A 14313-nucleotide genomic window follows, 5' to 3' on the forward strand; every position below is an offset into this window, starting at 1 on the left:
ACACACCCATTAACCACTGGTCTATATGGGCCAAGTTGGACTCCTGCACATTTTTTCACATTTATTCCAGTGTAACTATTTGCATGCCATTTTCATGTAGATGAAATAAGGTTACTAATCCAAAAATGTTACTCTTCCAATTGTTTGAAAGCCTTTATATACAACCATGAAAGGGTTTCCTCTCTGCAGAACATACCTGCTGTCAAAATTTTTAGCCAGTTTAGGTAGCCACAAAAACTATTCTTTGTTTAACAGAAGTGGTACGAATGCACTGGGGATCGAGGTCTAGTTTCCTAAGGCTGAAAGTAGCCAAAGGGGGTATAGAACACAGAACTCCAGGCAAATGAAAATATTCATATTTATTATTATTTGTACTTAGCACATACAAAGATTAGAACAAATGTCAATAGCATCTGTAAACATACTTTAAATAAAAAAAATTAAACTCTCACATATTTGCTCTGAAAGAATGTAGAAAGAATTTATAAATTCAGATTAATTAAAATCACATTTAAAACACTAGCACTTCCGATATACAAAGATATTCCTTACTCTGATCAACTTCAAGAGATCACAGCTTTAGGGCTAAAAATCAATGGGTTAGCTAAAGCTGGCACTGTAATTTCCATATCTGAGAGAGTTAAAACAAATTAGGAAATTGTGATTGTTTAAGGAACCTGAGCATGCAGAATATATGTCTGACTTTTGATTTATTCATACCCCGCTTCAAAACATGTCCGTCTAATCTATCCTTTATCAGCCCCTCTTAGGGGGGGGCCCTGTTCAGACTCCTGTGTGATGAGACTGGTGGGGGGGGGCTGGTCTTGGCTATGCCATCTCCAAGTGGAGATGACTGCCTACAATGGAGAAGAATGACTGCCTATAGTACAGTGACTGTAACCTCTTTCTGGACGTGGTGGTGGAAGGGAGGAAAGCCTCATGAAGGAGCCCATGAGCCCCCAGTCCCCAAACTCACAGCCGTGGAAATCCGTGGCCTGAACATGGTGTCCTGTCAAAAGTTCCACAAAGCTGAGGCACTTTTCCTTTCTGCCACTTCCTTACCGTGACACTCGACTGAAAGACAGCACCATCTATTATTAAGGCACTGTTTAACATCACAGGGATACAATATTGTAGCAGCAAGTACAGTATCATTGATGAAGATCACTAAAATCCAAATGGACACACGATGTAAAAACAATTCTTAGCAGTTTCCTGACACTTGTTAAATATGGCACAAGAACCGGCACGTCAATCTGGGATAAAACAGACTGTGGTTTAAGCATCCAATTTGTCTCCTGGATCCCTTTATCACTGGCCATTAAGTCACGCTTGATAACTACAATTTTCCTGATTCCCGTGTCACTCAAAGCGCAAAAAAGAAGAGGAGACATTTAAGTGGATGAACTGTGTCCTCTACATTAAAATGTACATTGCAAAGAATAAAGATGAGATGGCTGTACAAAAACTTGGGGGGATGGGGAATAAGCAAATGACAACATGCCAGACTTCTGGGCAGTGGAATTCCTTAAACCCCTCCCGAAGTACAAGGAACAATCATTTGCAAGAGTACCTGGAGAGCACTGTATGGATTATGACCCCATTTCTACAACTTATTTGCCATACACACAGACATTTTATGGAATGTGATGAAGACTGAAGATGGAACACGAAATCCCGATGTCTTTTCAAAGGGTTGTCATGAGCTTATCCTGGTACAACAGACTCTGGATCCCACCCAAGTTCTTCTGGTTCTGTTCCTGGATATACCGTAAATTGCTGTCCTCGCCTCCGCACTTCCAATACAGCCTGTCATCATGATAGGGTGGCCTGAACCATGCACACAGTGAAGGCAAACGAGAAGCCAAAAGCAAAATTACAGTTAGGAATGACAAAAAGTAATGAGTTCGTCACTTGGGGTACAACACACACAAAATGAGGCGAGAATGGGGAACAAATATCATGGACGGAAAGAGGGAGGGAGCCAAACTAATGTACGACCTACACCCAGCCAGGATGTGTTTTCTTGCTCAAACTTTGTCGCAAAGCACAACAGCTGCACAAAGGCCTACGATGCCCTTGCACCAGTCTCATTCCTTGCCACAGGGATTGTGAAGGAGAACTTCTCAAGGAACTGTGCTTCATAATTTATTGTCTACCTTTGAGCCCAGGAACACCTTAGACACCAACAAGATTTTAGGGTTATACGTTTCTGGGGTATAAGATTATACCATGAAAATTTTGTTGGTGTCTAAGGTGCTCCTGGACTTGAATCTAGCTCTTCTAATGTAGACCAACATGGTTACCTTATGAAACTATTATTCTGTGCCTGGAAATGATTTTGGTGTAAGAGAAACTCCCAAGGTCACTTTGAAGTACAGCAAAAGCATCCCTTTTTTCCTGTGGACAGCATGCCTCCCCCCACACAGAAAAAAAATGTAGCGTGAAGCATCCCTGGCAAAAACCCTTTTGCAGCAAACTAGCCATGAAATTTACAACTACGAGGAACTCCAGTCATCTTCGGAGGCTCTGCTTTGGTTGCCCCTGCCAACTGAGGCTAGAAGGGTGGCAACCAGAGAAAGGGCCTTCTCAGTCATGGCACCAAAACTGTGGAAATCCCTCCCCAGGGAGATTCATCTGTCTCTCTCTCTTGTTGTCTTTCACCAACAGCTGAAGACTTTTTTGTTTTGTCTGGCATATCCCCATTAACCGTTAGTGGCCTTCCTTCCAGTGTTGTTTATGTGTTTTTAATTGAATTATTTTACTGGTAAGTGTAGCAGGACGACACACACATACGCAACATGTTTGTGTCATGCACAGTTTAAGCTTTTAGGTATATACTTAAATATCTTAAGTTACAGCTCTTTCAGTAGGCGACGTCTTATAGCTAGGGTTGCCAACCTCCAGGTGGTGGCTGGAGATCTCCCACTATTAAAACTCCCCTGGAGAAAATGGCCGCTTTGGATGGTGGACTCTATGGCATTCTATCCCATTGAAGTTCCTCCCCTCCCCAAACCCCACCATCTTCAGGCTCCACCCCCAAGATCTCCAGGTATTTCCCAACTCAGAGCTGGCAACCCTACTTGTAACCCACGTAAAGATTCCCCAGTCAATGGTAATCAGTTCAGATATGTTGGATTGAGCGGAATATATCTTATGGGCAACACATCACTCCCATTTCAAGTTCTCCCCTGTACTGTGCAGCAATATGGCCTCATGTTATGGTGTCAGTGTTATGCATTATCTCACCCCTGGTACCTGGAGAAGTGAAAAGGCAAGGTGGAAAAATGCACCATGCAGCGGCAACATTATGGGTCTGTCTAGGCATGTATATTAGTCCCCTGCCACCTGCAACATATAGTTCACCCACTGACTTCCAGAATACATGCTCCAAAATATATTTATTGCTGTTTATAATTAGCTTCTTGCCATGCAATTGCCCTGGCATAGGTTCTCCAGTGTCCTAACCTGGATGGCCCAGGCTAGCCCAATCTCATCAGATCAGAGAAACTAAGCAGGGTTGGCCCAGGTTAACAGTTGGATGGGAGACCGCCAAGGAAATGCAGGGTTGCTACCCAAAGGCAGGCAATGGCAAACCTCCTGTTTGTCTCTTGTCTTAAAACCCCTCAGGGGCTGCCATAAGTCAGCTGCGAATTGACAGCAAAACAAAAAAGACCTCCAGTGCAGATACAACTGAAACAAATGGAGCTGAGCTTGGAAACATTGCTCTGGTTTTTCCTCAAACATGGCTAGTACTTATACAGAAGCCCATCTCCAGGTTTCAGCTGCCCTTGGGCAAAATTACTTCACACATCCCCCTACTTGAAAAATGCTTTTGAATGTTCAAAGTGCTTCACAAAGATGAGCTCAATAGTCTCTACAACAAACCATAAGAAAGGCGAGATTGTCCAGATAATGTGTGTGTGTGTGTGTGTGTGTGTGTGCGGGGGAAGGGTGAGACTCAGAGCAAAACTAAGCAAGATGCCATGCTCACATTTGTCCTGGGGACACGCCTCCAGTTTGTAGCACTGAGGAAAGCTGTGTAAGTGGCCACAGGGGCCCAAATTCTGGCCGGGACCCCCATGGCATGAAGGGAAGAGAGGCTCCTCTCCCCACACCATTTTTCTAACCCAAAGTGGTATGTGGGGAGAGAGCATGAGTGTCAATAACCCCCCAATGCCCTTCTGGGTTGGAAAAGCAGTGTTGGGGGAAAGGAGGGAGTCTTTCCTCCACCTTGCTGTGGTGGTCCTGACCAAAATCAGGACCCCGCGGCCCTCTTAAATGGCTCTCCTTGGCATTACAAAATGGAGGCATGAACCCGGGGGACAGCATCTTGCCTAATTTGGCCCTGAGAGGGTAGAGGCTTCCCATCTCTCGCAACGTGATGCTGCTGCTGAACCGGGAACTTCTGGTCTGGTCTCATGGCTTACACCTCTTTGCTTCATTGCTATCCTGGCTGAAAGGCATGTTGCTTTCTTAAGGCACGGCCTAAATTCCAGACTGCTACCCCCCGCCCGGTCAAGTCACTGCATTTCCCCCTACATCGGACAATTTAGATGAAGTTAAAACCGACAGTGCACTTACCTGACATTCACAGGTGGGTGGGGATGCCAGTGTGACTGGCCCAGGTGCAGATTTGGGTGGTACAGGGGCTAGAAAACAAAGAGCGAACCTTGATTACTTGACTATCTGCAATCTGGTTGTGCCATCTGAGCGCTCTGAGGTGGCTTCTAAGGAGAGATAAACGCATAAATTGCTGTAGAAAGGAGCAAAGAGTCCAGTAGCACCTTAAAGACTAACAAACATTTCGGGCAGGGTATGAGCTGTGACTCACAAAAGCTCATACCCTGCCCGAAATGTTGTTAGTCTTTAAGGTGCTACTGGACAATTTTCTCTTTTCTACTGCTACAGACAGACTAACACAGCTACCCATCGTGATCTAACACAAATGGCCGGACCCTCACCACAGAGAACTCTGCAGCTGCTGGGTTATGGCTGTGGCAGGCTGAATGTGGTCGATGTCACCTCTGAACAAAAACTCATTTGGATGTTTTCTCAGAATTGATACTTATCTTTTTATGTTCTGCTTTTTAAAACTTCAGAGCCAGTGTGGTGTAGCTGTTAGGGTGTTGGACTAGGATATGGGAGACCCAGGTTCAAATCCTCCCTCTGCCTTGTAAGCTTGTCGAGTGACCTTGGGGTAATCACATACCCTCAGCTTAGCCTGCCTTATAGGGTTGTTGCATGGATAAAATGGAGGAGAGCAATGTAAGCCACTTTGGGTCCCCGTGGGGGAGAAAGGCGGGGTATAAATGAATTAAATAAGCAAAAATCTAAGGATGAAGATGATCAAAATGAGGTGGTAGTGTCTTGAAATGGCAGAATCAGCTATATCCACTCAGAAAGAGAGTCAATTTTAGTACAAAAACAACAAAATCGACCCTGCAATTAGAAAATGCCACACAGGGTTAAGCAGAGGGCTAGGTAAGACCCTTCCTTCCCCCTAGGCTAGCTTTCTCTTTGCAGTGATTTCTTTCAAAATTTGGGAGGAGCATTTTAAAAAAGGCTGAAGCGATGCAATCCAGTCCACCACCTCAAGGACTGTATCATCTTTTATGGTTTACGTTTTTCATGCTGGGCTGGGTTTTTAATGCTAGATGTTATTTAATACCTTTTAGTGTTTTGTTTTTATTATTTTTATTCTGTAAGCCACCTCAGGCAGGTTCCTGGAGAGGCGGCATAATTTTTTTTCTAAATAAATGATAAATAAAACAATCTCATTACGCTGCATGCATACATACTGCCTCAGCAAGATGCATGCCTAAGGATTTGCCCCACCAAGGGCCTCTCATGAATATACCTATCTGGAGGGCCTGTGCACTTGTGAATGGCTCCAATAACCTGGTTGGGCCAAGAGCATCGCTCGTAACAATGTTCTCTGTGGTGGGAAGGAGCTGCCGCATAGTGTGTCACACTGGTACCCATACTGTCAACCCTCCTTCTTCATTTCTGTTAAGATTATCCTTGTACTTGGACATATCTGTTTGTGAGAATACCACAGTGGTGTCCAAAGTGGGAGCAGGCCACTGAATCTGCTAGAGATGGCTGTCAAGGAAGACTCGATAGTGAATCTGGAGTTTCCGACAGTTTCTACAAGATATGAAGAGTTCAGACGGCTACTGAAGGAATACTCAATAGTGAGCAGGCATAAACTCACATCTTAAATACAAGCCTGTTCTCTTTCCTTGTTCAGAGTTTTATATTTTCCAGCATGCATCCAAAACCTTCTAAGTGTGCAGCTAAAAAAGAACAATATGTGACCTGCTTTTGGACAGAGTGTGTTCATAACTCCGTGGTGAACAACTCTGATGTTTCAGAGGCTCTGTCTAGGAGCTCCAGGTTTTGTTTTTTTTAAAAAACAGAAACTCTCTGAAGACCAGCTCTTAGACGTGAATTCCTGTTCAACTGAATCTAACTTGGTCCTTCAGGAACACTGGCAAATGGATGTGAAGCGTACAACACACCAATAGGGGAAAAAACACATTTCAAGAACTCTAATGCCAGCGAAGCGGGTAGGCGAGAAGGTGAGTCACTTTGATCATGACATTACTGGTGCCTATAATTAAGGTAATAAAACAACAAATCCATATGCCTCTTACCTGATAGTTATGGACTTCTGGATTATTTTTAGCACTGAAACGAAAATACAGATCGGGTTTTTTGCATCGTTCTTGAAAGATATTACAGAAGCTCATGTTATCCATGAGTGAAACAGGCTAAGCAAGTAACAGAAAAACCAACATTTCCAGGCCAAATCCTGCTTTTCCTCTCCCTCTTATCTCAATTCCAGCAAGAGAGTTTGAATCATGTTTTAAACAGCATGGACATTAGGAGTGATAGATGAAAAGGAAACACTTCAAGTTTCCCTTCCCCAGTTGCCCTGAAAATAAGGATTCACAAGGGGAGAGCTGCATAAGTTTGAGGGATGTTGGAGGTAATGCCCTCTGTATCCATTTCCCCGTTGATCTTCCACATACCCATTACCACCCCCAATCATAATATACATCAAATGGCTCTCTCTGTCCCTCACACACAGACACTCAATCTAATTACTGACCAACACTGTAATAACACAGCTTACTCCATTCCAAGCTTAACTCCTTTATATCAAATTCCCATCTATCTCTCACTCTTGTGTGTTGCCATTTTTAAAAATCTGAGATTTGAGGAATGTTTATGAACATTCTATAACACCTCAACAGCTGAGCCAATGGCTATAAGGAAAGTTCATTTCAGTGAACATGGCACAGTTCTTGCCAATAGTATCAGAGATTTCAAAGACTGGGGCCTGTGTGGATATCAATTTTTTTTATTGAGTTGACCTTTTGTGATTCTTTGCTGCAAAGCACTCCTATTCAAAAGTAAACTATATTACCTGTGCTTTATTGTGATTCCTCACATGCGTCTATGATCATAGTAAGGAACCAAACATTATTCAAAATAAACTTTGGCTTGATTCAGATTCAATAGCAAATAGTTTGCTGCTGCCTGAACAAGCCTGCTAGTTCCTTGGAGTTATTTGCTCCCTCCCTCCTGCACGGGGCCTGATTATATCCATGTTTGGAAAACTATAGAAAACTATAGTTTGCCATTAGGTCCAAACCAGTAAACTATAGTTTGTGCTTGTGCTACAAACCAGGGTTCCAAACCACAGTTTATTCCCAGGGGGGAATCCAGGGTAAATACAAGCTAATTGATTGGACCCTACCACTTCATTCTGGCAGCACCTACATATTCTTCTGCACAAGATGCCTTTGTGTTGTCACAAGACAATCTTGCATCAGCAGAAGTCACCAATTGCCAGAGAAATGTGAGGAAGCTGATGAAATGAAATGGTAGGCTCCAACCCATAGTTTGCAATTTTGATAACAATAACAATCCATGATTTGCTGTGAAAGCAGACATCTGTAACTGTTGCACATTAGCGGAGGAAAAACATGCAAGCATTTGACTCTGCACGTGCGTAAACATGGATAATGCTTATGATGCTTGCAATGCAGCCCTGTATAGCATTTCAGCTGGATACTCCCCTCATAAGAGAGTCCTACTAATTGCATTAGTAAAATAAGTAGCTTGGATCTATAAGCCTAACTGTAAGAGTCCCAGCCTAGCTGTGCTAACTTCGCAAAATCACTTGCTCAGACTTGGATGCAGAAACAAAGGATTTATTGAAGGCTTCAGATAGGATAGACAGACACGGATTTGAAGTTGCAAGTGAGCCACCTTATCAGGGTTACAGAATATATTGACTACAGGGCATCAGGGTTCACACTTCAGTCGTGGGAAGCTACAAGATAGATTGGCGCAATACAAAACATCAAACAGGTCCCAGAGAGACTGTTAGGAGTCTCAGCCCCTCAAGGCCACAATCGGCCCGAGGGAGTGCAAGCAGGATGCGCCACAGGGGAGGGCAGGACTGGCACCTGGGCTAGGCAGAAGAGGCGCCGGGATCCGGGAAGGGGAAGGGGAGGTGTGAACTGCTTTTACGAGTTCAAAGGTCCAGAGATAGGGAATGCAAAAAGGAGCAGGGGGGATCGGAGACACCTGGCTCTCACACTAACCTACCTACCTTCCTTCCTTCCTTCCTTCCTTCCTTCCTTCCTTCCTTCCTTCCTTCCTTCCTTCCTTCCTTCCTTCCTTCCTTCCTTCCTTCCGAAGATACTGATTTAAACAGTACCATTCCTAATTTTGTTTAGGAATGCACTACAAAAACCAGTCTGCCTTTATCAATAATAATTTACTTGAATTCAAAAGGCATTCATCAAACACTACCTACTGAGATGGCAACATTTAAAAAGAAAGACCACCAAATTTTTGGTAGGAAGAAATGTTGTATGGAACAGCCACTGAGACAGAATAAGGAATATTGTGTTAAATTACAGAGAGAAACTACACAAAGCAATCAAATTCAGTAAGGCAGACATGTGGTGGAAGTATACAGATACATTCTAGACACACAGCATTCTATTAAGCAGTATTACCACTGAAAAATTCTGTGTACCTGAAAAATTTGTAGCTGCCCCCACTAGCAATGTCTGGTCTCTCCCCTCTCCCAACATGAATGTTTCGTCCATCTTGCCAGTTTTAACTATAGTGAGGGGTTATGTCAGCACCAGCCTTTAAAAATAGTGTTGAATAGTTTGCTCTGAAACCAAAATGCCTTGCTAGTGTCCAAGTGAACCCTAGTTAGTTTGGGCCACAGTTAATTTCAGCATCAATGCAACCCTAGTAGAAGGGAATGTGGCAGCCAGGAGGGGGACAGAACACACAATAGTGTGGCCAAAACCCCACCTACAGCTAAGAATTTGGGATTATCATCTCTTTACCAGCCCTAAAAGGCTCTTCTGTATCTATTTCTACATGTTATTTCCTCTGAGACCCATAAACTGCCAATACTTGAGAGCTGTGTGATGTATCTGGATTGCAATCCTACACCAGAGATTTAATACAGGGTTGTTTATGGCAGATAACAGCTAGATTCAAGTCCAGCAGCACCCTAGAGACCAACAGGATCTTCAGGGTATATAAACTTTTGAGAGTCAAAGCTCCCTTTGTCAAATAATCTTGAAAGCTCATACCCTGAACATCTTGTTAGCCTGTAAGGTGCTACTGGACTCTTCTACTAGCTCTTCTACCGCAGACCAACATGGCCCACCCTCCTGAAACTATCTTTATGGCAGATAGTTTTTCTCAGGCCCAAGTCATGGGTGGCAGATACCACGCCACAGAATGAACGGGAAGCTGCTGACACTTACCAATGCGGAGATACTTTCAGAGGGTTGTTTGCTGAAGGGAGAGCAAAGAAATTAAGAGTTAACATCATGACTTTAAAAAGCAACAAAACCTGTGTTTATATCAATGGAATGTCTGCTCGTGAGTAGAGGAGGTCATCTTGTCTTTGTGGATGAAAACTGAAGGGGGGAAATCCTGAACATTTTCTGCCCTGCTTCCTGCCTTATTGAACCCAGGACCTTCTGCATGCAAAGCAGAGGCTCTTCCACTGAGCCAAGGCCCCTTCCCAATCACAACATGGGGACCAGTTCTGTAATAGAAGACGGGATCTGAAAGAATCTAAAAAAAGCGAATGCAGCTGTGGTTAAGGCACACCATTGTCAACAGACTGACATGCTGTGATGGCATCTATGTCACTGACCCATTTGCTTTTTTCTTGTAATCATCTGATAAAACTACTGAGCGTTTTGTATGCCCCTGCACACTTTTTTTCACACGGTTAAAAATTTCAGTTACTGTAGAAAGCAGGGAAAGCTTAACCTGAGTTATGCTCATGACCTGTTGGTCCGCAAGCTTACGGAACTGAATAAAAGAATAACCTGAGTTCCAGGCAACTGGAGCACAGCGATGCTGATCAGAAGTGGATCATGGGCTTTTGCAAAGCTCTTTGATCGTCTCAAGGTCTGGTGTTTCTCCCATACACAAGAGATGCTTCTTTGGTGTCCCCTCCCGTCTTCCCAAATATTATACAGAAAAAACTCTGCTTTACTAGAGGATTTCTTAGGTGCTTCTGAGAAGACAGACTTGAGAATTTAAAAACAAAAAAAGATAATACATGTAACTGACACAAATGGCCTTTATGCATCTCTAAACGTTCATTCCCTCAGCAATGAAAGCTGTGATGAAATGAAGCCATTTATGTTATGTGGAAAGCTCCAATTTCAACCGAGCATTTGGACGACTGCACAAACGCCATACAAAGACGGTGGCTACGAATCCTAACCTTTGAAAGTTGAGTGCCTTCTTGAGGGATAGCGCTTGCTAGGCCGCCTTTCAAACGTGCTAGTTCTGCGTAACCTGGATCCGTGCGTTGCCTGGTACTCCGTCCTCCCACTTATTAAAAAAAAGGGAGGTGGAGTGTTAGCATCACAGACTAGATTATTGTCATGACCCACCCCCACTAAAAAACCCTAAACATAAAAACTACACACACACACACACAAGCTAGATGCAAAAACATAAGCATGGCTCCTTTTTTCCCCTCATAAAAAAGCAAAAGGGCATATAAGAAATACATACGAGGAATTCTGAGTTAACTACTGTAGGCAGCTATTCACAACAATCAGAATGATATGATTACAACGAACATAACAAAACCCAGAACGGCAGCAGTTAAAAGTCATTCTTCAGAATGTGCCCTCAAAGCTTGCTTTAAAACTTACTCATAAAAAACAAAAGGTCTCTCAGTTCCGGCTAAACTCCTCCTGCCTCCCCAGGCAAGTTCTGTCCACAAGGCAAAGCAGCTCCTCTCTTTCTCCACCAAAAGAACTTTCTTGCTACTCTAAAAACCAAAATACTCAACCCCCACCGCCAGCAATGCTCTAAGCATGAAGATTTCCCTTACCAATCCTGTCCCTCTTCTCTCAGCAAAGGGGAGTAAGCCACACCAACCACTGAACCAAACCCACTCGTATTAAAAAACGGGATAATGACATTGCAGAAGAGCAATTTGCGGCTCATTTACAAACGTCACTTTCAGTGTCCCCCAGAAAATGAGACCTCCTTCAACTTTTTTAACTGAGCGGTCGAAATCTGTAGAAAGCAGAAAACAATACTGCATCTAGTGAATGCTGATAAAGGTCGTTTTTAGCTTCAGTGTTCCACAAATAATAGCTTGCCTAGTCACCTATGATGATGGTCTCTAGGTAGGGTTGCCAGCCACCCCAGCCCCCTGGCAACCAGTGGTAAAAGGGGTGGGGGAACTTGCCAGCTGCAAATGTAGGCCGGCGCCGATGGTCGTGGGGATGAACTGGTATTTGGGCAAAAACTCTATGGTAGAAGCTATTTTTACCATAGAGTTTTTGCCCAAATACCAGAGCATCTTTGCAATCAACAGCAACATGATGAAGTTACAGTGATGCGTTGAAGCCAGCCTCCCTTTGCAGCTAGTAAATCCCCCTGCCAGCTGGCTGAAAGGTGCCAGGGGAGGGGGCTTGGAGGAGGGTAGCCCCAGTAGGGGAATGGCAACCCTACATCCAGGTGACTAGTTAGGAAAGCTTTGGCAAAATAGAAGAGAGTTGACCCTCCTCCCTTCTACCTTCAAGCTGATATGTGTAGACAACTAAACTAGTTGAAAAAATCAGCTAGTAATTTTTGTGGATTTATCAGCAAGGCTACATATACAATTAAGTACCTGAATCTGAAGCGGGAACCCAGCCGGATAAAATCTGACCGGTTAGATTTACTGTTTGCTGGTGTGCGCAACCGGAAGAAGGCGTGGTGTTCCACCGCACACTTCCAGAGGTGCTTGCATGTTTTAGCGTTGTCTAATCGGAAAACAAAGGTGTGTTCTTGCTCTCTACCCTATGAGAGGAAAACAGAACTCTTTTAAGTTCTCAACGCATGCCATCATGTTAAAATCAGTGTCATAGAAAGAACTCTTATCCCGGCAATGGGCTGGGCCCCTGATCAGTATCTGTGGAAATCAGAGAGCTCCACCCAGTGCTCCAGGCAACAGGAGACGGGGTACCTGGTCATCGTCTTCTACCACCACAAGCGTCAGTTTGCTCTTTTTGAAGTCCATTTTCGTGATTTTAGGCCTAAGGAGAAAGGGAACATGTTACCACAGATGAATTCACAAGACACATACAATTAAGGTGCCTAAAGCTTTTATAAAACGGCAACCTAACTTGGTTTTAACTGACTTCTCCTTTACTTTGTTCTGTGACAAGATCTACAAGATTAAGAAACCAGTATTACTTTTTCTGGGAAGAAAGGCAGCATGGTATAGTCTGATCTCATCAGATCTAGGAAGCTAAGCAGGGTCAGTACTTGGAAGGGAGACCATCGAGGAAGACTCTGCAGGAAGGCAGTGGCAAACCACCTCTGTTTCTCACTTGCCTTGAAAGCTCCTTGCTGGGGTCGCCGTAAGTCGGCTGCAACTTGACGGCACATTCACACACAAATTACTTTTTCTATCCTTAAACAGTATACATCAGAACCAATGTGGTGTAGAGGAAAAGGTGTTGAAATGTAAGCAGGATGGGACTCACCAAAAAAATAAGCCTATCTTGTTTGATCCTTCAAAGATGAGGATACCTGTCGGCGTCAACCCGAGAGCGTACTCACAACCGTCTCTTCCCTATAAGCAAGGCAAGATGATGTTGAAAGCAAAGTTTCAGCCAGGAGGTTTATATTGGAAAACTTTCAGAGGGTGGGCCATTACAGACCAACAAGATTTTTGGGGTGTAAGCTCTCGAGAGTCAAAGCTCCCTTCAACAGACAGGAAAACTGAAACAGGGGGATGAAAGCTTTTTTAAGTGCTACATATTTAGTGCAGAAATCAACACACTGGTCATAACCTTCCCATCCGCTACAAAAATAACCTGCAGAGAAAATCTCTTACCTTAACAATGTGCATATCGACCCCGTACATCTCGAGCCATTTGGCTTTGTTCAAGTAGCACATTTCGGCCTGTGCAGGGCTCTTTCCCCTAGACAAGAGAAAGGGGAGGGGGGAAATCAGCTGATTCTGAAATCTTCTATTTTTTTCTCTTTCTACTTGTTTTTAAGAACCCCATTTTAAGGCTGACAATGCACAGCTCTACATTCATTGTTTATCCCTTCCAAAATTTGCAAAACAAAAGCAGAACACCACCCATACCAATAGGACCGTTCTCCTCGATTAGTACTATACCTGAATTCTTTCCACTTTTGAAAAATCTCAAATTCCATAGTTTCAGTTTGGTTCGGAGTAAATCTGAACTCTGACACAAGTTCTGGAGTGTGTTCATGATGTTCACACTCGCCAAGCTCAGCTGCCAAAAGTGGAAATTTCAAAGAAAAGGTTACAACACTGCAAATTAGATTATAATTCTCACTCATTTCTTATCCCAGTTAGCCCTCAGAAAAAACACATATCTTCAGCGTGTTCAGGGTGGCAACATACATTCCTCCCATACTTTTCCCTCTATCCTGGGAAGTAGATTAGGCTGAAAGCACACAACCGGCCCACAGTCATCCAGTGAACTTTACACCTGAGTAGGGATTTGAACTCAACCCTTCCCATTCCCAACCCAACACGCTAACTACCACATCGCACTGGCTTCTAGAAAGTAACATTCTTTCTGTAAAATTCAGATTTACAACTACTTCATGCCAAATCACCCTATTAGAATACTTCAGAAAGTATTATTCTAAATCCAGTAACTTTCTACAGGAAAATGATTCAAATATATGTTCAAATACTTTCACAATAGACTTGGGAACCCAAAAGACTTGTGAAAAGCGATTTCTAAAATA

At 43.5% G+C, this 14313-nt stretch overlaps 1 protein-coding gene across 1 annotated transcript in view; it reads right to left on the reverse strand.

Annotated features, from left to right (window-relative positions):
* Window positions 1-1604: 1604 nt before the first annotated feature.
* Window positions 1605-14313, reverse strand: part of LOC130484339 (band 4.1-like protein 4B) — a 98574-nt gene continuing 85865 nt past the window's right edge. The window contains exons 7-16 of the mRNA XM_056857291.1: window positions 13709-13829; window positions 13418-13505; window positions 13065-13153; window positions 12542-12611; window positions 12206-12375; window positions 10796-10905; window positions 9816-9846; window positions 6660-6693; window positions 4585-4652; window positions 1605-1830 (exon numbers count right to left, since the gene is read on the reverse strand). Coding sequence (XP_056713269.1) covers window positions 1689-1830; window positions 4585-4652; window positions 6660-6693; window positions 9816-9846; window positions 10796-10905; window positions 12206-12375; window positions 12542-12611; window positions 13065-13153; window positions 13418-13505; window positions 13709-13829 — 923 coding nt within the window. The 3' untranslated portion in view covers window positions 1605-1688. The remainder of the gene's footprint in view (window positions 1831-4584; window positions 4653-6659; window positions 6694-9815; window positions 9847-10795; window positions 10906-12205; window positions 12376-12541; window positions 12612-13064; window positions 13154-13417; window positions 13506-13708; window positions 13830-14313) is intronic.

Source organism: Euleptes europaea, chromosome 11 (genome assembly GCF_029931775.1).
Source record: "Euleptes europaea isolate rEulEur1 chromosome 11, rEulEur1.hap1, whole genome shotgun sequence".
Lineage (NCBI taxonomy): Eukaryota > Metazoa > Chordata > Lepidosauria > Squamata > Sphaerodactylidae > Euleptes > Euleptes europaea.